The sequence below is a fragment of the Petaurus breviceps genome, unplaced genomic scaffold (assembly GCF_028583685.1).
Source record: "Petaurus breviceps papuanus isolate PSGF00001 unplaced genomic scaffold, PetGlider_PUasm1.0 90763, whole genome shotgun sequence".
NCBI lineage: Eukaryota > Metazoa > Chordata > Mammalia > Diprotodontia > Petauridae > Petaurus > Petaurus breviceps.
In genome coordinates this window covers 11,564,506-11,592,040 of record NW_027187340.1, presented here as the reverse complement: position 1 = coordinate 11,592,040, position 27,535 = coordinate 11,564,506, and the positions used below count along the sequence as shown (strand labels likewise).

Sequence of the window (27,535 nt, the reverse complement as noted above, 5' to 3'; positions counted from 1 at the left end):
GTGCTGTCTGAAATGTAATGCTGGTTCAACTGGAATCAATTTGTACTGTAATTTTGTTTGTAATTCTGTATATTATGGTGTAATGCACATTGGGATTTTAGAAAACACTCATCATTTGCAATAAAATAGTATTGAATGTTTCATCAATTGTTGCATTTCTTCTTAAAGGTGTTCTTTCCCTTCATGTAAACAATTCCTATGGGATTACTGTTTTATTTGGTCAGATCATGAAAGGTACAACATTAATTATTTGTAGAATAAAATGAACTAGAAAAAGTTCTGGACTCCATATTTTCTTATGCTTTTATCTTTTTTATTGCTAGGCATTTTAGCAATAATTCTAGATGGTAGGAACAAATAAATGCAATTACAATTGTTTAAAATGTAAAAGAAAAAAATTCTTTTTCACGTTCCAAACAATTTTTATGAAAAATGCCTTTTTTTTTGCCACGGTTGGGCATACCCTCCCCTTCAGAATTTGGTTCTCAAACCACTAAATCACTTTTAGATCAAAAGAGAAATGACTCAGTTTGGGTAAACATCATTTCCATAGCAGTTTATCTTTTCTTATATACTCTTTTCCATTGTTAATCCCTTAAAAGGGTTCACTTACTCATTTTAAAACATATAGACTACTTTAGGTGTCTTCTGTCCCTCAGGGCATCTGCTACTAGCAAAGAAATATTATTTCAGCAAAAACACAAAGTTTGCAGGAGAAAGTAGCATAAATCTTTCTGGTTAAACTATATCCAATAAGTAGATCATATAGCACCTATGCTTAAAAAAATCGGTTCTTTGCTTTAAGACAGAGCAATAAGGTATTGGTTTCGTGGTCCCACCCTCTGAATTCAGAAACCTAAATCCACTGGCAAACTATAGCACATGAGCCTGCCAGTTTCTAAGTCCACTCCCAAGCAGCTTGGCACTTGCCTTTCCCCTAGATGTATTGACTGACAGGAAAGGTTTCTGGGGAATAACATTTTGGCACTAATGTCCTGGCCCTACTACCGTGTTCTGATTACTGTCATTAGTAGCTCCATTGTTTCCACTATGAAGTGGATGCCACATTGGATGGTTACCCCCTTTCCCAAGCATGTTCCTTTAATCTCCTTCTCATTGGTGATTTAGAGGTTCCAGAAAGCTGACCTCATTTAGCAAGCTGCTCCAGAAAAATGTGAGTAATCTAATGGACAGAAACAATTAGCTATCCTAATAACATCATCAATGAAGCTATGTCAAGCTGTGACAATATCAATAAGGACAATTTCAAAACTAAAAATGTTTGGGAGCAATTTTAAATATCTCCTTGTTTTGTTTTCTAACATTCTTCATCAAATGAGTCAAATGCATTTGAATAAGCCCCACATTCATCCTAAATGAATGTATCTCAGTTCAAGGGAATCAGACTTGTCAGGTATGAAGCAAAGTATCCTTTTCTCTATTTAAGCCTGCTTTCAATGTTCCTTTCTTAAAAGACATATTACTGGTTCAATATTTGTAAATTGCTAGAATACCAGCCTGTGAGCTCATGAAGCAAACACTAATATGTGGGCTTAAAGCCTTTCAACTGCTTAGTTTCACCTGCAATTAAAAATGGACATGTCCTTGCAAAATAATAACAATAGTAATAATAATAACTGTTGCTATCATGAATAGGAGAAAACTATGGAAGAATATTTCAAGTACTCCATTAATGTACTTTAAAATTCAGTTAATTATCCTACTGAATTTGCTATCATTTTTGTGAAAGAACTTAAGATTTAAATGTTTTCCTATCTTTTGCATTGTGTCACTTTATTCTAAAAGAAAGATTCTTTTAGTCAGTCAAGGGGTAACTCACATGCCACCATCTTTTATTCAAACGAAGGCACAGATGTTCTTCTGCAGGGGAGGTTTTAATTTATGAAAATGATATTGTTTATGCATGAATGCACTGAATGCACTCTGCATAACACACAGTCCTTCCATCTGATGAGAGAAATACCACAGAACCAGTGCCAATGTCAGGAACATATTCTACAAATTTACTTGCTTAAATGTTTAATGAATATTTGGAAGGCATTTCCAAGCCACAAGAAACCTTTTCAATTACATTCCCTTTTTCATTTATGAATTGCCATCCTTAGTTAATGGGGGAAATACAACTCTTAGAGTTAGTACAGTTGACAAAAGCCCTTATCTGGTAATCAGAAGGAATCATAAAGCACAGAAGTGAAAATTAGCCAGGAAAAATAAAGTATGAAAAACAGGTCACTATTGCTTAGTTTAAAATATTTTTCTTTTATTTTGCTCTGAAGGTTGTTCTTCCCCTCATCTTCATTCCATATAATACTTTGAAGCTTTAGTTTATTCCTTCATCTTGAGCAATCGTTACTCATCAGGATAAGCTGCTGTAGACCTACTTGTTTAATCTGGAAATGCTCTGAAGAGTTATTTTCAGCAGGAGCTGGTGGCTTCAAAAACCAGCTGAGCAAATTATCAAACAACATGATAGTGACCCATTTTCTCTGTCATTAATAACTAGGCTATAAACATTTGATTTGGAGATAAAACTTGACTTAAGCATATGATCTAGTACATAATTTATTTTAACCAAAAATTCCTCTGCCAGTTTCAGTTGATTCACATCATGAATTGAGTTTATACTTGTGCATATATTTTTTCTAATATCTAAAAATAAAATATCATTAAACATAAGCCAAGAGAAACATTACTGTTCCAAAAATATTCACCAGATTTTAAAGTACAATATATAAACATAATGGAACTTTAAAAAGCAAAACACAAATATTCAGATCTACATATATATTTTAAAAACTCCTCAACTCTCTATATTTTTACAACAGGATAGCTTAATGACCTTTGTGATTAATGCACTTGTAAAAGATTTTTAAAATAATTATTTGAATTATATATTGATCATTATATAATAATAAAAATTAAGCAGTTTTTTGTCCTTTATTAAACAAGAATTTTATAAAATATAGATATGCCCTGAAGTTAATAAATTGGAGAAGATCAAAATAATTTTAGGGACTTAAAATAAAGACTGGGTTTTTTGATTGCAGATTTCATTTATTTTTAATGGACTTGATATTTAAACTACTATGAATCTTATTCTTTTCTTCTCTTCACTTTAAAAGATAATAAAAATGCAATGGCTAATTCATGGATCTTATTTAAACCACTGTAAGAGCCAATTCGACATCTTGTAGAACACCAGGGCTAGGAACTCTTGTTAATACCTTTGGAAAGAGGTGTCTTGGCGCCAGATCCACAGTGATTTGTATAGTGGTATAGTCACTGGCACTTAGCCAGCAATTATATTTAAGAGGACTCTTGTCAAGAATCATCCAACTAGGAGCCACTACTGTATATATTCTTAAAGTTAACATCATCTGCTTTCAAATATTACAAGTTGGCAATTGACTTTTAGTTTCTCCCTCTTTTTCTCCCTCCTTTCACCCTTTCTTCCCTCTCATTTTCTTCCTCTTCCATTCCCCTTTCCCCCCTATTTATCCCATTTATCCTTGTCTCTCCCTTTATCTCTTCTTCCTTCTTCCCTGTTTTTGCCTTCCCTTCTTTCTCCCTTCCTCTTCTCAGTCTTTTCCTCTCCCTTTCATTCCCCCCCCCTTGACTATTTATCTCTTTTTCACTCTCCTCTCTTTTATTCCTTCTCCTTACACTAAATGATTTCATAATTTGAATTAAGCTGACTGGACATTTGACGAAGATAGCTACATGAGTTCTTGTAGTCATAGTTGCTGGGGACTTCTAAAATATTTTTTAAAATATAAAGTGTTAAAAAAAATTGCTGAACTGGCTTCTAAGTTATACAAAATGAAATCTAACTATCTAAACATTAAGTCCATACTTGTTTTTTACTTTAAGAGCAAGGTTGGATCATCCCCTTACTTGATACCGACCCCTAAGTACTCCCCCCGCCCCAGACTCCACAATAACAGTTATAGCTACCAATGCCTCAAATGTGAGGCAATGGCATGAGGAAAAACCAACCAATAAAAGGCATCTCCCATTGATCAGTTTATGTACAATGATGTGAGAATTACTTGGGACAGGCTCTAATTGTGATTTTAAAAAATGTGACAGCAAAAAATCACGTGCATGTGCTTCTACTAGGCTGACTCAGGACATTTGACTTGGAAAAATGAAACAAGGTTGATTTGGTTTTCACACCTTTATTTAGTTCTTTGTCAGCTGACTGAGGGGTTTCATGCTAGATGTTGTGTTTCATTTCTCCTTGTTGTGTTTCTAATTCTGCAGATTTTAAAATAGATATGAGTATAAGAAAATGGGCAAAAGCTATAGCTCTTAAAGAGCACACTTTAATCAATGCTTATTGGAAATAATTCAGTGGCTGTTAGAGAGTTCAAAGAACAGAGGATTGGACTTGGAGTCAGGTAGACCTAAGTTAGAATCCTGTTCAAGACATTTACTAGCTGTGTGATATTATACAAATTACATATCCTCTAGGCCTCAGTTTCCTCATCTTTAAAGTGGGGATAATGATAATGATAGCACCTACCTCACAAGGTTGTTATAAGATATCCTATATAAAGCACTTTGAAAAACCTAAAGCTCTCTATATATTCTAGTAATTATTGGGATCACCATTTCATGAGAAGCCCCAGCCTTGCTCACTTCACCCCTGGCTTAACCCACTCCCTGGACTTTTCCTTCTCCTTGCCAGAAGCTTTGCCCCTGTCTGGGTATGCTTTCATCCCCCCCCCCACTTCTGGCTCCCCATTATGTGTTGTCTTCCCCCATTAAAGTTTCTTGAAGTTAGGGGCTGCCTTGTTTGTTATTATTTGTGTCCTCAGTGCTGAATAATGCGTTTGGCACTTAGTAAGCACTAAATAAACAAGTCACAAAAGTTAAGAAATTAATATGAAAGATAGAAATGTATTTGCTGGTGAGCTTGACTTATCACTCAAAACCTGTAATCAAAACATAATTAAGGCATGACTTGGAAAAATGGATTCTTCATCAAAGGTATACTTACATCTAATGCAAAGTGTGATTTTATGATGAAAAACTAACGAATGTATCAAAAGTTGGGGAACACAATACCAAATGATGTAAAAAAAAGTTTCCACAGAAAAAGATGTAGATATTTCATTTAAAAAAATTTTTAAGAATGTAACAAGTTGTAAGATTTCTTGTATAAATTAACATGGTTAATTGTTTTGTCTTATGCCAGTTAATTTGCACAAAACTGTAGGCAATATAGAAACATGAGAAATATCTGATGCTATTTGTAAGATCAACCCCATCCTTTGATTTTGGGTCTGAAATTTAAACATTATCAGCATAGAACAAATTATGGTATTGTCTGTCATAATGCATATTAGTATTTCTTTCCTTTTTTCTCTTTTGAGGAGTTCTAAGTATGTCATTCTTGATATCCATTGCTTAGAATTTGAGATCACAGGTGTGTATATATAAGGGTTCTCTGAAACCAGCTACTTCAATTCCCTTGTTTTACAGATGAGGAAACTGTGGCCCAGGAAAAAATGCCCTGATTTACTTAAGACCATATATCAAGTTGAATGCATTCAATAATATTATTTATATTGTATACTCTGCTAACTAAATAAAACATGTTAGTTTCTATATTGGCACCAGAATAAAATTTCAAGACAAATGGCACTAATTTAATCATTTTTTCCAGATCACATTTATTTTTAATTTTCACAAAGCACTTCCATAACTGACATTAAAAAAAATTCCTAAGTTTTCTCTTACTATTTTCTCTTTCTTTTAAAATAATGATGGGGATGATAGTTTTTATACAGCACTTAAACATTTGTAAAAGCACTTTACACATTAACTCATTTGATTTGACTTGAGTCATTCCCTTTGCTTCGACCAGCTAGCTACCCCTCCCAAGCACACTTAAAACAGTGTTCAGGTTGTAGGAGAAAAGAGATAATCTTCAAGAAAATTTAGCCAATCTCATTTTTCTTCACAGAAGTATAATTTTATGGTATTTTCCCAATTAGAAACCCCTAGGTTCAATTATGCTTTAATATTTGGATTCATGATAATAAATGAGTCCTGGGAAACTATTAAATTAATCTTCCTTTAAAATACAAAATGTATTAAAATATTAAGGTAATGAGAAATATGGTTGTTTAAGTCCCTGCTACATCACTACCCAAGGAAGAAGAGATAGTTACCACTTATGGCAACACCAAATATTCATTATGACATTCACCTCATGACATGAACTATTTTATAACATAAGATTAATGAACAATTCAATGCCATATGAGACATTCACCCTATGACATGCAATATTGAAGGCAAGAAAAGGTTCTGAAAGGCAGAGATACAGCAGAAGTTTATTTTATGCATGGCATAAGGCATGTTTATATAGGAAGAGGGAGAAGACAGCGTTTCAAATTTGGGGAACAGATATTAGTCCAGTGTGGCTCACATGTAGAGTGCATGAAAGTGATATAAATCTAAAAAAAATTGTATACAGATTATAGAAGGTCTTCAATGCTCATATTAAGTGTTTTGAAATTTTACTAGGCAAAAGATGTTTGAGTTGTGGCTAACATGGGCATATCTGTGACTTAGGAAGGTTATTTTGGCAGGTGTGTGAAGGACAGAGATCAGTCAGTCAGTTAGCAAGTCTGTATTAAGCATATATCATGTGCCAGGCACTGTGCCAAGCACTAGGGATACAAAAAGCAATGAAAATAAACAAACAACAGATAGAACAAAGAGATGGAAGACAGGGAAATCAGTTAAAAATCTGTTATAATAACCCTGGGGGAAGAAATGAGAACCTGAATTAGGATGTTGGTAAGGTGAGTGAAGAGAAAGGAATAATCAATAGCACTTAGAAACTGGATATGGAGAATAAGGGCTAAGTAAGAATCAAACTGAGTTTTTAAGTCTGAGTTGACCAGGAGATTGTTTTTCAACACAAATAAGGAAGAAGGAAAGAAAGGCAGGTTTAAAGGAGAAGAAAATGAGTTCAGTTTTGGAAATGCTGAATTTAAGGTGCCAGTTGAAATACAAGTAGAGATGTGAAGCAGGCAAATGAAAATAGTAATACTAATTTCAGGGAGAAGGACTAGATATAAAGATTTGAGTCTTCTATGAGGATTTGATAATTGAATCCATGGGGAAGGATGAGACTACCACAATTGTAGGGGGAGAAAGAAGAGGGTAGAGCTGTGAGACATACCCCCAGTTAGAAATTTAGGGAAAGAAGTGAGACAGAGAAGGAAGGCTTTTAAGGTGGGAGAAGAATGCATACAGAAGAGTGTAACTGAAACCAAAGGAAAGGGAAGTATTCTGGAGGAGGAGGAGCAATTAAATTCTGCAAAAAGTTCTTTATGGATTTGAATCTGAGAGATGACTGGTAGGGTATAGTTATTAAGGGAAAGGAGAAAGAAAAAGAAAAGTACCTGGTTTTATAACTAGATGATTGAGAGACGGTAGTGCCATTAACAGAAAAAGGGAATTCAAGAGGTATGGTATCATTAGATCATTAAAAATTACTAAAGAATTAATATTTCCTTTGGGGAATTTCATTTAGAAAAATGCAACCAACTTATCTAAAGTGCTCTCTTACCTTTAATATGTTAAGTTCTATAAACTTGAAATATAAGTATTTTTAATTTAGTGGACTGTTTAAATTATGTCAGTTAAGTATCTTAACTTTGCTTTGACGTCAATGAAAGGATATTACAACTCTCAAGAGATATGCTAATACCTTACCATTGATGTCACTGAGAATTGTAATACTGGTCTATTGATAGCAGGGAATTAAATTTTGCTGCAGGTTAAAGATAAATAAACATATGAGATAAAGTTCACATCTCCAAATGGAGATAATTCAAGAGAATGTTGTCTAAAAAGTATATAGAAAGACTTGGATATTAAACATTTCAAGTGCCCTTTATTTTTGTTGTTATCCAAATACTCTTTACTTTCATAAGGCTTAAAGATGGGACGGACGTTAGAAATTATCCATCCATTCTGCTTCCCTAATTTTATTTCCTTTATTCGTGGAGAAAATGAGGCCCTCATAATGAGGTTAATTGGTTTACCCAAGTTCAGTCAGGTAGGAAGGACCAGAGCCAAGATTCAAACTAATCCAGTGATTTTAAATACAATGCTCTAATACACACCATTCATTTAGCCAATTAACCTGATTCAAAATATTCAAAGATTTAATGAAGAGATCATTCCAGAAAAATGTCAATGCATAGCATAAAGCATCCCCCACTAATATTCTGTTTCATCATGGCATGGAGACCAGAGGTCCTCTAAGGCTATGCTACCAGAGCACAAGCTTTGGCCTATCTTACTACCCTAGAAAGGACAGAGGTCAGATTGTTGTTTGAAGTTTAGCTAGAAAGGGTCATCACAAGAAGTGTAGCTATTAGATATGTATTTTTGGCCACAGCATCACTAAGTTGTATTGTAAGGGAAATATGATAGGGTTGCAACTTTAATCTGCAGAAGGAATCCTCATTATTATAAAAAGAAGGATCATTTGAAGAGTTCTTCAGTTATAGACTGTAATGCATAGCTTCAACTATATAATTTGTGTGTCAGAAAGGTAGCAAAGCTTTCAGACGTTTTTTAAAGATGTCTCTTTTATGTGATTCAACTGTGAAAATAGAATTTATTGATTTTTTTGCACATAATTGACCTTTAAAGTGATATCTAGAATCAATGAAGAGTAAATAGGCCACAAAATACCTTAGTATTAATATTTAAATAGTCCTTAACACAGAATTAGTAAAATCACAATTAAAACAATTGGCTGCACTCCTTTTGTTTTCACATTAGAGACTTGCACTATTGTTTATTCTTCAGCAGAGCCTAGACCAACAACAAAATCAGTCTGGAAAGACAATATACCACATATAGTACAAATTGTCTTATTTTCCATGCATTCATTTCAAGCAAAAGAATGCACAATATGATTGTGAAGGGTTTTCTAATGAAAATTACTCCAGGTACACAAAAGAACTTCTTTTGCAATGGCAGCACCACCACCAGGATCACAGTGATTTAGAGCTGAAAAACATCTTCCAGACCTTGTAATCTAAACTGACCTCACTTTAGAGAAGGAAGCCTAGGAAGAGGAAATGACTTGCCCAAGTGAATAAAACTAAGAGAATTTAATCCGGATCCTCCTACTCCAAATAAAACTCTTTCCACTATACCAACAATTTATTTACCACAGGGAGAAGGAGGCTTGAAACATTGTATCTTCTTATGGGAGGACACCAAGAAGATAAGGAGCTGGCATTTTCTGTACTGGACTACTACTGCTTTAATGCTTGATTAAATTTGCTATTCAGATACTTAGTTAATTTTGTTATAGGGAGGTTACTCAGTTCACCTGTTGTTTTTGTATCACATTGAGACAAATCTAATCCTACATTGAATCTTTCTTTTCCCCCACTAGAATGTAAGCTCCTTAAAATTAAGAGTTTATTCTGTTTTTGTCTTTGGATCCCCAAGGCCCAGAACAGTGCCTGACATATATTAGGTTCAATAATCGCTAGTTGAATTGAACTGAATTGAATTTTTGGAATTTGGGCTCTCATCTGGTTCTCTTGTAGCAAGATTTATTACTTTAGCCTCTCTTGTAAGTCCCTGAAGTTCTAGTATAAACTCAGTATTGGCTCATTAGAATAACTGTATTTGGTCTCCTTACTTTTATCCCCAGACACCATGCTTTGGATGTAGAAAACAGTCAATAAATAAGTACATACAATTTAAAAATATTTCAAGGAAGGGCCATAGAATATTAGATCCAGAATCAAAAGGGATCTTATAAGTCATCAAATTTAACCCCTTATTTCACAAATGAGGAAACTGAGGCAAAGAGAAATTAAATGACTTACCCAAAGTCATAAAGGTAGTAAGAGACAGAAGAAGAATTTGAATCCAGTTCCTCTGAGTCCAAAGCCAGGACTTTTTTCACTATATTAATATGATTATACATTTTCCCATTGGCAGCTTATTCTTGTCCCTAAAATTTTTACTCTTGAGGGATTATAACACCATCAACCTTGAATTGTGTGTCAGTACTGTGTATTGTACTGTTCTGGCAGTAAAGTTACCACCATATAGAGAGATATTATATAAGATATTGAATCATGAAAAGTTCTCAATCTTTTTGAGGAGGCAAGATATAAACAGCTTCCTATTCTCATACTTCCAAACCTCTCTTTACAGGGTAAGATATAACTGACCAATGAGACTGAGAGTGAGATAGACTGAATTCCATAATATAATTACCACTATGACTACAGATACTTATTTTCCACATAAATAAGAGATTTCATATAGCTTAGTGGTATAAAACTCTAATAGGAATGGGAGTCACTGCATATCGATTTGGTTTTATAATATTATGCCATCTATATTTTGTTGTATTTTTATTCATTTTGTTAAGTATTTACCAATTACATTTTAATCTGGGTTGGGCAGCACTTGCAGAGGACCCATGTCATCCATAACAGTGTATTTGACACCTCTGATCTATCCTACTCCTTTACTTCAGGCAGTTACATTTCACTCATTCTAGAAAAAAGGAATATCTACCCTACTTCTTTAGTATGACAAAAAGGGGAGAATCCAAAATCTTCCTTTGTTTAATCACCTTCTGGTCTGGGCCAATGATTTCATCAAGATTCTACTCCTCCTCCACCTCCTCCACTTCCTTCTCTTCTGATACACTGCTGCAACTTACATAACACTTTAAGGTTTTCAAAGTGCTTTATAAATGTTATCTCATTTTATTCTTACATATTCTGGGAAGTGGGTACTATTTTACAATCATTTTGCACATAAGGAAACTGAGACAGATAGCAAGGTTAAATGATTTGCCCAGGATCACACAGCAAATGTCCGAGGCTAGATTAGAACTGAAGTCTTGACCCCAGGTCCAGGGCTGTTCATCTAGCTGCCTCAGGAAGAGCCTTCCCAGTATGGAAACTCCTTCCATTGATACAGATCAGTTATTGCTTAAAATTACATTGCCTTTTTTTGGGACACTGCAGTCTTAAACTTTAATTGCTTAAAATGAATTGTCTTCAGAATACTCTATATTCATTTTTAAATAGTTGTCTACTGTTTTTGAGAGGTTAAGTGACTTACTTATGGTCAGAGTTCATATACCTCAGAGAGAGGACTTAAGCCCATTTCTTCTTCTTCTTTTTTTTCAAATGCTTTATTAACTTCTGATTTACATCATTCATTTCTGCCAGATTTTGAGTTACAAATTTTCTCCCCGTTTTTCCCCTACCCACCACTGCCCCCAAATAGCAGTCCCACAGGATATACCCTCCTCCACTCTGCTGTCTCCCATATCTTCTCCTACACCCCTTTCAACTTTTCTAGTGGATCTATATGCCCCAGTGCCTGTATACCTTATTTCCCAATTACATGTAAAATAGTATTAATAATATATATATATATATATTTGAATATTTGATTTTAAAACTTTGAATTCCAGATTCATTCCCTTCCTCCCTTGTCCACCCACCCTTACTGGGAAGATGAGCAGTTCAGTATAGGATGTACATGTGTGGCTAATGCAAAACAATAACATAGTAGATATATTGTAAAAGACTGATTATATTTCCCTCCATCCTATTCCACCTCCCACTGGTTCTATTCTCTACTTTGATCCCATCCCTTTTCAAAAGTGAGTGGTTCCAAATTCCCTCCCCCCCAGCCTGCCCTCCCTTCCATCATTCCCCCTCTCATCCCCTTCCCCACTACTCTCCTGGAGGGTGAGATACCCTATTTAGTGTGTATTTCATTCCCTCCCAAGCCAAATTCAATGGGAATAAGGTTGACCCATTCTTTTTTTGACTTCCTAGTCTTTCCCTCCATTGTAACCATTTTTCCTTGCCTCTTCTATATGAGATAGTTTACCCCATTCTGTCTCTCCCCATCTCCTCTCATAATATTCCTCTCTCACATCTTAATTTCACCTTTTAAGTATCATCCCTTGCTGTTAAATTGGTCCTGTGCCCTCTATGTATACCTGTAAATATATATACATACATTCACATATGTATACATATGCCCATATACCTTCATATATAGACATATATAGACATATGTATATATATATATATATACATATATACTACTATTCCTTTCAACTACTGAGAAAAGTTTCATAAGTTACAATTATTGTTTTTCCATGTAGGAATGTTAATAGTTCAACTTTGATAAGTTCCTTATGATTTTTTCCCCCTGTTTACCTTCTCATGCTTCTCTTGCTTCTTGTATCTGAATGTCAAATTTTCTATTCAACTCTGGTTTTTTCATTAAGAATGCTTGAAAGTCTTCTATTCCACTGAATGACCATATTTTCCCCTGAAACATGATACTCAGTTTTGCTGGGTAGGTGATTCTTGGTTTTAATCTCAGCTCCTTTGCCCTCTGGAATATCATATTCCAGGCCCTTCGATCCTTCAGTGTAGAAGCTGCCAGATCCTGGATTATCCTGATTGTGTTTCCACAATATTCAAATTGTTTCTTCCTGGCTGCTTATAATATTCTCTCCTTAATCTGGGAATTCTGGAACATGGCAATAATATTCCTAGGAGTTTTCTTTTTGGGATCTTTTTCAGGAGGTGATCGGTGGATTCTTTCAAGCTCTATTTTGCCCTCTGGTTCTAAAACATCAGGGCAGTTTTCTTTGAGAACTTCCTGAAGGATGATTTCTAGGTTCTTACTTTGATCATGGCTTTCAGGTAGTCCAATAATTTTTAAATTATCTCTCCTGGATCTATTTTCCAGGTCAGTGGTTTTTCCCATGAGATATTTCATATTGCCTTCTATTCTTTCATTTGTTTGGATCTGTTTAACAGCATCTTGATTTCTTATAAAGTCATTAGCTTCCATTTGCTCCATTCTAATTCTGAAGCCATGATTCTCCTCATTGAGCTTTTGAGATTCTTTTTCCATCTGGCAAATTCGGCTTTTTAAAGCATTCTTCTCATTGCCTTTTTGAGCCTCTTTTGCCATTTGAGTTAGTCTATTTTTTAACGTGGTATTTTCCTCAGTCAGGCTGTTGACTCACATTTCATAATTTTCTTGCATTGTTCTCATTTCTCTTCCCAATTTTTCCTCCACTTCTCTTATCTGCTTCTTAAGGTCCTCTATGGCCAGTAACCAGCTCGTATTTTCCTTTGAAGCTTTTGGTGCAGGAGTTCTGTCTTTACTGTCTTCCTCCTGTTGCATGCTTTCCTCCTTTTTGTCCCCAAAATAGGAGTGTGATGTTGGAATCTTCTGTCTGCTTTGTTTCCTTTGCCTGGTCATGTCACCCCTCAGTCACTTGACCCCTGGGCTTTTTGCCACAGTAGGACTCTGCCACCAGACAGAGGAGCTTTCATCCCTAACTCTGGGGTTTTCTCAGTTGCTGGAGGTATTAGATGGGTGCCCTCTCTGTGGTCTCCACATGCTCTGGCAAGCTGATCACATATCCTAGGACCTCCACCCTAGACTGCAATCCAGATCCAAGAAGGTTAAGGCAAGAGTGATTACCCCTCAGACTTGTGCTTGGTCCCCCTACACTCTGCAGGCCAGGAGCTGAAGCTGCCATATGGCTCTGGCATCTGGGCAAAAGCCATGCACTCCCACTTACTGGTCCCAAAGTCCAGACTGTACTGACCTCTCACTTTGTCCTTCGCGTCTATGTGTTAATAATTCTGGATAGGGCCACAGCTGCTGCTGATCTGGAGTCCCTCTGGCCTGGACTGGTCAGGCCTGCCCTGCAGCTAAAGCCTTGGTGTGGGTCTGGGCTCGGCTCCCAGAGGGCTGTGCTGGCCGATTCCCAGCTCAGTGGGAGATTAGCTTCTCTGTGTCATTTTGTGGGTTCTGCAGCTCCAAAGTTTGTTTGGAGTCCCCTTTTTACATGGACTGGGGAAGGTGGAAGCCAGAGCAGTGGGGAAGTCCTGCTTCTACTCTGCCATCTTGGCTCTGCCCCCAAGCCCATTTCTTCTTGACCTCATGGCTAGCCTTCTTTCTACTATATCAAGTTGTCTCTCTTAACTATTGTATCGGTAGGAATTTATTGGTTAGTTAATCCACACTGCTCAGAGTGTGGTCAGACATCAATGACACCAAGGTCATCCACTACCATCCACAATCTTCCTGACTTCTGTCTTGCCACTGGACTTCAGTGACTCTGGAAGAGAAATAGAGGCTGACGACTTTGTGCAACTCTGCCTCACTTAATTCCTATTGTAATGGCAAGCAAAGAAGTAGTTAACACCTTCTTTCAGCTATTTAGTTGACACCTTGTTTCAGTTCTTGTCTATGATTTTGTTGAGAAGCAGAACTTGGGAACCCCACAACTTTTGAACCCTAGAACTTGTGAACTCCTGTTGCTGATGCAACAAGAAAGGGAGGAGCTAATGACCATATATAAGAAGAAGCCCAGGCTGGAGAGAGCAGAACTGAGAAGAGAGAAGAACTGAGAAGAGAACTCTTATGGTGGCAGAATCAAGGAGAAAACTTGTGGTTTCCCAGAATTCTGTGTTTGTCTGTTCTGTCTGTGTTGATGTTTGTTTGTGATACTTTGTACAGAAGCCCTGGGACCTTACTGGAAGCCCTGAAAGAGGATTTTATGGTTGTCTGTTCACAGAAGTCCTGGAGGAGGGTTTTGGAGGTCCTGGGACTTTACTGATGATTTGTGTTGACCTCTTGGACCTTGTTTGTGGGTCTGTGTTGATTTCTATGTTGATGATTTGTGTTGAGTTCTCAGACCTTGTTGGTGGGTCTGAGTTGATTTCATGGGCAGATAATGAATTGATGATGGTGAATGTGCATGAATATTATTGTGGCTCTGTTAAGCTTTGTCTTCCCAGAAACAGGAACTGTGAAGGACTTGAGGTGGACTGGACACTGTGAACTTCAATATGGAATGGGAACTAGACGAGAAACTGGACAAGCAACTGGACAAGGAGCTGGACAAGGAGCTGAAAGACGCCTGTCTTTGAATCCAGGTGACAATTGGGAAGATTTAGGCAGCAGCTGGGACCATAGAAGAGGAACCATTGGAGCTGAGAGCCAGTTTCTAGTCAAGATGGAAAGACCTCTTTTTGATTACTTAATGCTGACTGAGAAGATTGTGATTTACTGTGACCTAGGGGTGGAGAACTTTGACCTTTGTACTTTGTGTCCCTTAAGGAGGCTTGTTCCTTAAGGATGATTGAGTTAAATTCTTACTGAATGATATCTTTGCTTAAAACTATGTGGCCACTTTGGTGAAAAATATGTGGCCACTTTAGGGATAAGTTATTATGTCATAACATTGTGAACACCGTACTTTGGTTTCTGTGAATATTTTGGATTAATTTATGGCTGAATAAATAGAGATTTCACTATACTATGTAATCAGAACCTTGAAGCTGTTCACAGCAGCAGTCCTCTGGAGAGTTGCTCATGCTTGGTTTTATACCAATTCATGCACAAGTGAATACATTACCTTGTGATATCATTGGTCTTCTTAAAAAATGAAGAATGAACATCAATAACAACAAACCATGATGCACTTAAGTCCACTTCTCTTGATTTTTTTAAGTAATGACAGAAAAACTGCATCTAATTCCACCCAGAAAACCCTAACTTTTTCAGTTAGTTTCTTCTCTCTATACAAACACCGTTTTTTCACTATGGTACTTCAGCTAGATAAAGTCAATGAATTTCACCTGTTAATTGTTTTAAACTGTTTTTCATCTATTTACCCAGGGATATACGCATCAGAGGGGGAGAGACATTGGAGATTATCTAGCACAGGGAGATTATTAAGGCCACATGTGGCCTTCTGGGTCCTTGTGTGGGGCCTTTTGACTGAATCCAAGTTTTACAGAAGAAATCCTTTAATTAAGGGGATTTGTTCTGTAAAGTTTGGATTCAGTCAAGGGATGCACTTGAGCACCTCAAAGCCATAAATTCCCCACTCCTGATCTAATCCAACCCTATCATGTGTAGATATTCAGTGAGGTCATATTGATGGAATCTTAATAAAGCTGTCTGCAGCCTCAATATTCTAACTTCCTTATAGGCCCCAGTGAATAGCTGGCCCACCGCCTGTACCTAGTCAGTCACCCCACCTCACAGACACTCAACATCCTAACTTCTTCATATATCCCTCACTGCTCACTAGAATAGGTGCATCTGTGAACTCGAATTTCTCACACAACTACAGGTGAGTCCATGTGATGGAATCCCAGTCACTGCCTCTAGCTAGCCACTGCCCCCAGACCCATTGCTCATATTTCCCACAGAAACAGCATGTATGTCCATGTACTCAACCACAGCCACATCTATCTAGTAGGATACTCAGTCAATCAGAAAACAGCACCACCCGGATGCCCAAGCAGGATGTGGACCCCGAGACAATAGAAGGGACTTTCCCTAAGTAGTCACCTGCACATTAATAGTAAATAACTGACCTAGAGTGAACTTATGATGTAGAGAGGCTTATTATCATTATCATATATATACATACATATATATATATATATATACACCCCCCAAATGGGTTTTTCTGTATGCATTGTGGGTAATCAGAAACATGCACAGTTCCTCTGTGGCTGGGACCCCCCCTCCATTACCTAATCCCTTAACAAATCCCTTCTGCCTTTTTAATATGTATAATTTCTGTTATGTCATTGCATCTTCACCCAATAAAAATCCATCTTGCTTTCTCTGAAGTTGCCGGTTCTTCTTAGAACTTAGCCTGCTTCATGAGAAGTGCCAATCTCAACATATGCCTCTACTTGGATTAGAGGTGGTCTGACTCTGAATTCTTTGAGATACTTCCACACCACCTCATGAAGCTGCAACAATATTGCTACAAAGAGTAGAACAACCAGGATTCAAATCCAGCATTGGCTTAGACTTTTGAAATCCAATACTCTTGGGGCGGCTAGGTGGCACAGAGAGTATAAAGTACTGGCCCCAGAGTCAGGAGGACCCGAGTTCGGTTCTGGTCTCAGACACTTAACACCCACACAAAAAAACTAACTGTGTAACCTTGGGCAAGTTACTTAACCCCAATTGCCCTCTAAAAGGCAAAAAAAAAGAAATCCAATACTCTGGCCAGTATTTAACATGTTCCCTGTCTCCAAATAATGCTAGCAATGAGAATCACTGACTCTTACAATTGGAAGGTACCTCATCGATACTCTATTCTAACCTATGTTTGTAGAGAAATCACCTTGACAACATTCTGGGCAAGTGGTCTCTGAGGCTCTGTTGGCAGACCTTCATTGGAGAGAAACTTACTTCCTGTGGATCTGTTTCACTTTTGGAAGGTTCTAAGTGTAGAAAGTTTTTCCTATTATCAAGCCCTATTCTCCCTGTTATTTCTACTCACTTCTCCTAGTTTTAACTCTTTGAGTAATTGCTCATATTTTTAAAAATTACTCAAAGTAACTTTAAATGACTGTGTGCAAATGATTTCTATCCCGTATGTCTCATATCAATAGAAACATCATTCATTCATTTTGTACATGCTAAATTTTATGAGCACCTAGTTCGTGCTTCCATCCCAAGTTGTACATTTACATACGCACTTCCTAGCTCTGTACTGTTAAACGGATTTTTGTCAGCTTTTGATTTGAGTTCACCTAAAACTGAGTTCTATTTAGAAAAAGATGCCTTAAAACCGGGGAGAAAGGAATGATGAGTACTATCTTTATACCACACATTTAGCCCTTTTGTCATAGAGATTACTTTGCTTTATGAGAAAATAGGTGGGTGAGATGGAGAACCTGACTACAACTCTACAATGTACTTTCAAAGAAGATTCTAACTGAACTGGAAATATGAAAAGAGAACAAAGGACAATGAGAAATTTTGCTTGACTGGCTTAGTGAGATTCCAGAATTTTCCCTATTTTCTTTGTTATTGTTTGCAGGGGCATATGGCCTTCTACCTTTAAGGCAGCAGGAGTCAGAGTAGCAGAAATATCCTGGCAAATTCTCCACTCAGCATGAAAGGGAAACAGCCCCCCCTCTGACATTTTGAAAACATGCCCACTTATCATCAGAAATGACTGAGAGATGGAAACAGTTGAATCTCTTTTTGTCCAAAGCACCTACATTTGGGAAATTGCATTTTGCTTGTGGTAGGGTCTCCTTTTCACTGAAGAGGCAGTGGCCATATTTTACATTCACAGGGGCCAATGTAGAAGCACTGTGGAAAAAAATCAGGAGAACTTTTTGAAGTGAACTAGGTGAGGCTTAAGACTAATTTCAATGATGTGAAACAAATTTGGTAAAATGAATAGCCATTTTCTGTCATCCTGCCCTCTGGATCTGAAGACTAGTTTGTTCTCCTAGTATCCATAGAAGGACTGGAGGAATAAAAGCTGAGAAATGCCATCCTCAGACCAGCTTGGATCCATCCTAAAATATGATCAAGATGTTCCCATTAGAAGTAATACCCTCTGCCTATATTTTAACAGTTTTGAACTTTTTCCTGGAAATGGAATGGATCTGGTTCTGGTGACCTTGATGTTCCTCAAGGCTGTGGTGACACAGTGGATGGAACACTGGGCTTGGAAACAGAAAGACTCATCTTCCTGAATTCAAGTCTGGGCTCTGACATGGACTAGTTGTGTGACCCTGGACAAGTCACTTAACCTTGTTTGTCTCAGTTTCTTTATCTGTAAAATGAGCTGGGGAAGGAAAATGACAAATCACTCCAATACCTGTGCCAAGACAACTCAAAAATAGGGGTCATGAAGAGTTGGATGAGACAGAACAATAAAAAGCCCTTCTTTCTGGTTTACTTTTCTGGGTCTTGCAAATAAACAAAGCAGCCTCTTTGGGGATAAGACTCGTATTAGGGACTTTCATGTATAATTGCATCATATCGATCACTTGGGAAACACTAAGAGAGGCTGTCACTTGATTGGATGTCAGTAAGGAAAGTTATTTGAGTTAGAGATGTAGGAAGAAAATGAATGGAAGATATTTTCAAGTTTTAGGAGAAAAAATACATTGTTTATTTTTGTGAAAATAGGGATAAAGGAATCATTTTTGAAGACAAAGAAAAATAATTTTGTTTGTTTTAGGAATCTATAGGATCATTGGGCCTTATAATGTGCCAATATACACTGTGTCTTGGTAATAATAAAAGAGGGCATAGACTATCTCTAATCTGCTAGAAATATGATAAAGTAGTTCAATTCCACTTTTCTTTATCTATCTTACTACTTTCATGTCCCAAACTGAGAAGCTGTTTCCTGAATGGCTCCACTTAGGTGTACCTCTCATAGGAGATAGGTTAAAGTAGAGAAGTTTCCCAGTTCTGGGATGGTTGATGCCAACTCCTGCCCATATTAAATGGTTGTGTTAGAGGCCACATCTATTGAACTGATCTGGGTAAGATCTATGGCAGTAGGCCCCCTTGTGAAGCTAGAAATTCACTGTGCATTGCCTAATACGGTTCCTGACACACAAACTGGGGTTTCTCTAAGAAGGTTTAATTGGTCTAGGCCAGCGCTTCTTAAATTGTGGGTTGAGACTTTACATGGGGTCGTGAAAAATTTGGTAACAATAAAAGGTTTCTGAATTCGCAGACGACCAAAAATTAGTTAAAAATCAAACACATAATGCATCTGAAGTGTTTCTGGCATTTCTTGTCCTTGTTGCATTTTTTAACTTCACTAGAGCCATAGTCCTGAACACAAAACATGCTCACTTTGTACTACAAATGCCCTCTAGCCACCAAATGCCAATGAAGGGGTAGAGAGTGGAAAAAGTTTAAGAAGCCTTGGTCTGGGAGACAAAATCTCAAAACCAGAGTTTTCTGGTCACAAAAGGCATAAAAGTCCAGCTCACAAGTAATCAGGGCTCCTCACTTCCCATTGCTATGTAAGTCAATTAATTCTTCTAACTGGAAATGTCATATTGGCCAATGTGAGAGAAAGGAGAGCTGAGATCACCTGAATTTATGTGACTTTGCTGAATATCTTTTTTCATGCTACTATTTTATCAACTTCCTTTTATTGAAAGTTGTATGGTTTATGAGTGTCTTGTTTTATCTCAGTCCTGAGCCTGCACCACTGGATAGGCCTGGCCTAGAATGACAGAATTTATGAGACTGGTTTACCTTTCACTTGATACCTAGATATATGCTATTATAAAAAGCAAAGGATATATTTTATTCAGACCTAACACGACAATCTATTTTATGGGAGAGAAAGAGGAGAGGGAGAGAGGGAGAGAGAGAAAGAGAGTAAGAGTGAAAGAGAGAGAGTGAGAGAGAGAGAGAGAGAGATAGACAGAGACAGAGAGAGAGAGAGAGAGAGAGAGAGAGAGAGAGAGAGAGAGAGAGAGAGAGAGAGAGAGAGAGAGAATACTGAGGTAGTAATTAAACAAACAAACAAACAAACAACTGTGGTATGGGAGCAAGAGGGCTGAATTTGTAGTCTGTACACCTAGGTTTAAAACCTACCTCATATAGTAACTTCCTCTTTGGCCATGGTACACAGAAGCATAAGGCCTCAGTTTCCTCATCTAAAAAATGGGGATCGTAATGCTTTACACTACATACTTCATAGGAATGTTGTGAAGAAAGTATTTGGAAAATCTTAATGTGATATATGAAATTGAGTGGCTATTACTATTAGGGAAAAGCAGTGGGAAGCCCAAAGAAGGTAGAATATCTCCAGACACTCCTACCTTTTAATACTGGTCAAATTTCTAAAGTTAAAATCAGACCATTGCTTTTGGCTATGTCTTGTTTGGTGCTTGAAGAATGTTTACTTTATCTCTATGGAGGAAGTCTAAAGAAAAAAATACATAGTTAAAGTACTTATGAAGCACTTATTAGGGGACAGGCCTTGTGCAAAGTACTAGAGATACAAATACAAGCAAGAGAGACAGTATCTGCAGTCAAAAAGCTTATATTATAATGGAGGAAGACAACATATAAAACAGACCTAGAAAGGAAAGGGCATACTTAGAGGTGTGGTGGGGGAAATATTGGTAAAGAGGCTTGGGGTTCTGGTTCTTGGCAAGATACACCTCACATATCAGAGATGAGCAATGCAATGGGAGAGCAAGTTTGGAGGGATGGAGAGGAGAGAGGAAGATAAATATGATGACCAGAGTGTTATTGGCATGGGTATGGAGATGGCTGGGAAGAAACAGCCACTGCCTTACCCTATTTGCACAATGAGGCATCAATATCCCAAGAAGTTCCAGTTTTTTGATCATCTATTAGCTGTAAATACACAAAGTTGATTGGAGAATCAAAACTTATTATACAGAGGAAAGCAGTTCTCTTAAAATAATGGCTGGGAAGCTAACCCACTTGAAGCTTGCAGCTTGTTTAGAAAGTAGCTAGTTGGGACCAGATCAAGCTGATGCTCTGCCCTCAGCTTCAGTTGGAAACTTGGGAACTCATTTTCAGGACATTAAACAATATGTGTACCAGCTTGACAAGCTTGTAAGAACTTGATATTCAAAAGGAAGTTGGCTGGCTCTCAAGATATAAAGTCTTAGTCCCTGGCTCATTTAGAATCTGATTGGGTCCTGAGATAATCCCTATACTTACTTCAGGTTTCCTGTAAGCTAGTGATCTTTACCTCAGCAGCCTTCTAAAACTTCTTTTGAAGCAAGTAGTGATACAATAGGAAAAGTTCAGCCTAGGAAGCAAGAGAGCTGAGTTCTAATCCTAACTCTGCTCTAGGACTAGGCTCTACTATTAACTAGCAATGTTGTATTGGACAAGTCACTTAATTTCCCAGGTCCTCAGTTATCTTATCCATAAAATGAGGTTGGATTAGATGATATTTAAAGTTACAACTGCCTCTAAAATTCTGTTATTGTTTAGTTGAGTCCAACTATTCATGACCCTATTTGGGTTTTGCTTTTTTTTTGTTTTTGTTTTTGTTTTTTTTGGCAAAGATACTGGAGTACTCTGCCATTTTCTTCTCCAACTTATTTTACAGTTGAGGAAACAGGCAAAACAGGGTTAAGTTACTTACCCAGGATCACACTGCTAGTGTCTAAGTTGTTTAAGTTCCAATTTGAACTCAGGCCCTCCTGACTCCAGGGCAGGTGATCTAACCACGTAACTGCCCCAAATTTTTATGGTTTTGTTTTATTTTTAGATACCCCACCCCTACCGCATTTGATTCAGCAAATATTTATTAAGTACTTTGTTCAAGGTCCTTACTTACTGCTGGGAATACCGTGACGAAAAGAAAAGGGTCCTTCAATTTAAGGATGGACAAAACATATACATATGTGAATACAAGATAATTTGAGGAAAATCATTGCTAATAACTGGATAGATTAACAAAGGTTTTTCATAGAGAATGGTACTTGAGCTGAGCTTTCAAAAAAGGTTGGAAGTCTGGAAATAGATAGTTTAGAAGAAAAGATGAACTGAACTAAGGTGTGGGTAGGGTGAATGGAGAGAAGGGAACAGATGTGAGAGATATTGCAGAGATAGAATTGAGAGAACATGTCAATTGATTGGGTATTGGGAGGGAGAGGCAAGAATTAAGAACGACTCCCAGTTTCTATTTTGTGAAAACCTGTAGAATAGGTACTCTTACCCCAGGGACCTGCCCAGGGTGCTATATAACTTCAAGCCCTGGTGTTGGAGTCTCTTTCTTTTTTCCTGGCTAACTGACTGGTGTGAATGCCTCCCCAAACTGACTCTGGGTGAGACTTATCTCTTGTATCTGTATACTTTACTATGACTTTTTCTTCATCAGTAAAATGTAGATAATTATTGTAAGGATGAAATGAGATAATAATATACATGAATTGCTTTGTAAAACTTGAAAAACTTTATGAGAGGTATTATTATTATTCTAGCTATTATTTACTAAAGTTTCTGCTAATAATCCAACGTAAATGAGCTAATCTCATAAATCTATGTTAATGTGAGAAGTCTTTAACTCCTTCCATATAAGGTGAATTTTAATAGTTCAAATATAATTTGATATATTGAAATAATAAAATTTTAGAGCTAGGACAGACAATATTGTCCAAAACCGCTTAACAAATGAGATCATTAAGGCCCAAAGAGGTAACATGACTTGCCAAAAGTTATGGATATTTAGTTACAGATCTGGGATGCCCATACTTACTGATAACTGTCAGCATACATGGACATAGCTGGTTAGTCTCCAGAACAAATCTAAGATATGAGACTTGCTAGTGCAGAACAAACACCTGTTTTGGGAAGGTTTACATTCTAATATTATTCCGGAGAAACTTGAAGCATAGAGACCAATCAGATGGTTGTCCAGGGGAGAGGCGATGAGGGCTTAAGCTGCTGTGGCTATCAACAAGAATAAGCCAACGGCTCAGCCTTCTAGTCCGACCAATTCTTTGCCATTCTCTTCTGGGCTTTCGTTAGTTATGCTAATGACCTCTCTAATAATCTAACTTTTACAACTCTAGCATCTTCTTTCTCTAACCCACTGCAAGCACACTCAGGCATGGTCTCTGTCGAGAAGACCTTGAAATCTTTTGTAATTGTTAACACCTCCAAGATTTGGATCTTTGAAACTGAAATCCCCAACCTTTTCTTCCACACTCTTTTCAAGTGGCTTGCCCTTTTTAGCTAACGTAGAGAAGAGATCAGATTTGTTCTGCCCAGACCCAGGGGCCAGAGCAAGGAACCACACATGCAAACTGCCCACCAGCAGATTTTGGCACGCGCACGCGCGCGCCAAGGCCTCCTTAGGTCCTTAAAGAACACCCAGATTATAGTCAAAGTAGAGCGAGGTACTTTCCAAGACGCCCGCAGGGAATAAAGGACAGGCGCGCGCAGAGAGGGGCGGGTCTTCCGCCTTGCTCGGCCCCGCCCCCGAGGGAGGGCGCGCGCCGTTGCTAGGGCGACGACGGACGCGTTGGAAGAACGCCACAGCCGCTTCCGCGCAGGGCCTCCCGGGGACCCTGCTTGGGCCCCAGTCCGTCCAAGGCTCCGCCATGCCCCGCCTGGCCAGAGGCCGGGTGAGCGCCTTGGCCGGGGGCCCGGAAGGCGGGAAGCAGCCGGCGGGAGCTGAGGCTGGGCCACCTCGGGTGCTGCTTCCATCCGCGTCGCCCGTGCCCGTGGCCGAGCGCATCCTGCAGCGGGGGATTTTTGAGATCAACGGGAAGAGCTGCGATGTGGTGCTGAGCGACAGCGCCCTGCGGTGGAGGCCCATCCAGCCCGAGTGCCCCGTTGCCCCCGCGGCCGGTGAGTGGCCTCACGCGGCGCCGCTCCTCTCCCGGTGCCGCCCCCCGCTCCCCCATTCCGGCGGCTCCCCCAACCCGGCGCCCCTCGGGGCTCTTTCTCCTCCTAGCCTGCCCCAAGCACCTCCCAGGCAACCGCGTCCCGAAGCCTTCCGCAGCGCGCGCGACTCCACGCGTGCTGCCTGGTCCCTCGTGTCCACTCGCGCTTCGCCAACCCTGGTGCATTTGGAAACGGGCAGTTCCCCGAGCCTGCGCCGCACCTGCTGCCCCAAAGTGAGCCAGGACCTCGGGGTCTGAAGCCCAAATGCAAACTTACTTTTTAGTTGAGAAGAGCTTTTAAAGTTTTTAAAATACGTATATATAGTCATGCTTTTTTAGTTGTGTTCTGTTTCTGAAACCACCGACATAGATAGCATTCTCGATGACGGTAGTTTTGCTTTCACTTCTTTGGCTAGGAGAGTCGAGTCTGTGCGCCTGAGAGGAGGAGCTGAATTCCATGACCTTGTTAGGGCCTCTCCCTAAGGTGATTTAGCCAGGTACAAAGAATTCCGGAGGAAGGAAAAAGGGTGCTTGGAAATCAAGGAGTGTGGATACAGTAGAAAGAATCCAGGCATTGAAGTGGAGGGATGTCTGGGGTTCAGATTCACACCTCCAAAAAATAGGATGAGGGACTATTATTAGCCTTTTTGTATATACCAACTGGACCCTTTTGGCAGGAGACTGGTGAAGCCCATGGACTCCTCAGAATAATGTTTTTAAATGCATAAAATAAAATCAGTAGTATTACAAAGGAAAAATTATTTTGAAATATAGTTATCAAAATTTTAAAAAGAAGTAACCTCAGGCTAAGAATCCCTGTGTTAGGAGTAGTGTGACCATGGGCAAGTCACTTGACTTCTCCGAACCTCAGTTTCTCCATCTATAAAGTGGGGATAATACCTGTAGTGAGAAGCTTAATGGCTTCTTCACCAGGAAGACCTGGGTTCAGGTTCCTCTTCTGATACATACCAGTGGTGTGATCCTTGGAAAGTAACTTAACCATGCACGTACTAGTTATGTTACCCTGGGCAAGTCTCAGTGCTCTAAGCAACTTTCTAAGTCTCCAAATTACAGAAAAAGTGCCTACCTGTGTATAGATAGGGGAAATGTGTAGGTGTATAGGTATAGTATATCGGTATAAGTGTATAGGTAAGGGAAGTTCATTCCTGGGAGTTCCCTACATCAGTCCCTATCTCTTCTTATATAAGATGTCAGTTTTCATGTCCACTGGGAACTTCCTTCACCTGATTCCCATCCATCTATCATAATTCTCCCTGGTCACCCTAGTCATTTTGCCAGAGACTGGCACTTAGTAGGTACTTAATAAGAACTCATTGATAGATAAGACAGCTGCCAGTGACTCAGAGGGATTGTGATCCATGGTCATAGAGCTAGTAAGTGCTGAAGTGAAATTTCAACCTATTTTGAACTCTCAAGTCCCACATTCTGTACAGTACACCATGTTGCTACTGAATTCTAATATTCTATCTCAAATATATTTGCTAGTAGATTTGAGTTGGCAAGTTTGTTACAATTACCCACATTTGTTTTTGCAGATTCATTTTTGAAGACCTGTTCATTATTTAAGAAATAGTTTAAATTTTAACAAGATGGAATAAAATAGTCTACAATACAATGGAATTAGTTTACAAAGGGAAGACCACAAGCATATATTAAGCATTTACTGTATGCCAGGCACTGTGCTAAGCAATAGGAATACAATTAAAAACCAAGAGACAGCCCCTTCCCTCAAGAGAGAAGACAACCTGAAAAAGGGAAAAGATTCACTTTAGATCTCTATTTGAAGTAGATTAGTATAAAGTATTAAGATGTTGTAGACAGGATCTTGTCAAGCTGTTCTCACTGAATAAAATGTCTTTACTTTTTTTTTATTTTAAGCATAAACATTTCCTTTCTTTGTTGGAAAACAAAACATAACATTCTGTTACTACAATTCAACCAAAATAAGTGACTGGCTTAGAAATCTCTTGTAGCAAAAGAAAAAATAAAAACGATGAAGTTAATTAGTCCAAGGCCACTGCCGATCTTGAATGACTAAAAATAATACAGAATATATAAAGTTAAAACTTATTTTAGATGGTGAATGGCCATGGATTGAACAATTAACCTTTTGATGAAGATAAAAGGCTTATGTGGCAATAGAGGCAAGTTCCCCAATTATAAGAATTGTGTTTTTAAAATGAGTTATTAGTTATTCCTAGTGTATTTTCCCCCTCTAAAAACATTATTATAATTGGTATTTAGGTTCACAGGCTAGTCCCCAAAAATCTTCTTAGCCCATAATGTTGCTGAAATAGTTTTGATTTCCTGTGTATAGAGAGACTCCCTTTGTCAGTGCAAAGTGTGGTCACAGTGCAGCAATTTGTAGCCTTACTTGCCTGGGGCACTGTTGCAATACTGATAATACAACAGAAAACATAATTGAATAAGAAATTGTCAGTTTAATTAAGGGAAGGTGAAACTGTAAGTGAATATATTTGTGCACAATCCAAAAAGGAATTCTGACTCTTTCAAGGGTTATAGAGCTTCTTGGACTCAACAGACATGTGTTAATCACCAGATAATGTGCAAGGTTCTGTACTGGGGAGTAAATGATAGAATAGTCACATAGGCATTGGGGATGGAGAGAAAGATGTGTGCAAAAATAATACAGATAAATACATAAGAGTTCTTTTTTTTAAAGTTGCACAAAGGATTTGAGAAGGGAAGGGATCTTTTATGGTTAGGGTGGAGGATTAGGATCAGATAGTTGCCCTAGGACAGCTTGTGTGCAGCCATAATGGGACAATAGTCTTAAAGTACACAGGAGAAGTATAAGGCCATTCTCAACTTGCTTTCCACTTATATATATCTTTATATACCACAGACACTTGAAGATTTGATATTTTTGTATTTAATTTCATCACTAAAAAGAACAACCATGATGTTTTATACTTTATTATCTTAATGAGTAAAATTACTGATATTTTTCTGAGGACATCCAAAATTGCCAAGTTTTGCTACTGCCAAAATGGTCACTCATCACTGTTCTTGTTGGCAGGGTAAGTTAGTCTGTGAAGACTGAAAGCTTCTTTACTGAGTTCAAATGGAACTTGGGATGAAAATATATTTTCTCTTGTTAACTGCAGTATTTTTTAGTACGAATGATCAATTTATAAAAATTTAGTAAGTGCCTGCTGTGTGTCAGGCTCTGTGTAAAGTGCTTGGGATACAAAAAGAGGCAAAAGACA

General features: G+C 38.1%; 1 protein-coding gene and 1 long non-coding RNA gene across 4 annotated transcripts in view; one reads left to right on the top strand and one right to left on the bottom strand.

Annotated features, from left to right (window-relative positions):
• The window catches only part of LOC138146563 (uncharacterized), a 36,678-nt gene extending 10,123 nt beyond the window's left edge, over nt 1–26,555 (bottom strand). The window contains exon 1 of the long non-coding RNA XR_011164525.1: nt 24,562–26,555. This is a non-coding gene — a long non-coding RNA (uncharacterized lncRNA). The remainder of the gene's footprint in view (nt 1–24,561) is intronic.
• CERKL (ceramide kinase like) overlaps nt 23,880–27,535 on the top strand; it is a 182,474-nt gene continuing 178,818 nt past the window's right edge. For 2 of the 3 annotated variants that reach the window (XM_069068573.1, XM_069068571.1), the window contains exon 1: nt 23,880–24,249. In XM_069068573.1, coding sequence (XP_068924674.1) covers nt 24,000–24,249 — 250 coding nt within the window. In that variant the 5' untranslated portion in view covers nt 23,880–23,999. The remainder of the gene's footprint in view (nt 24,250–27,535) is intronic. The other variant, XM_069068570.1, reaches the window with a different exon arrangement.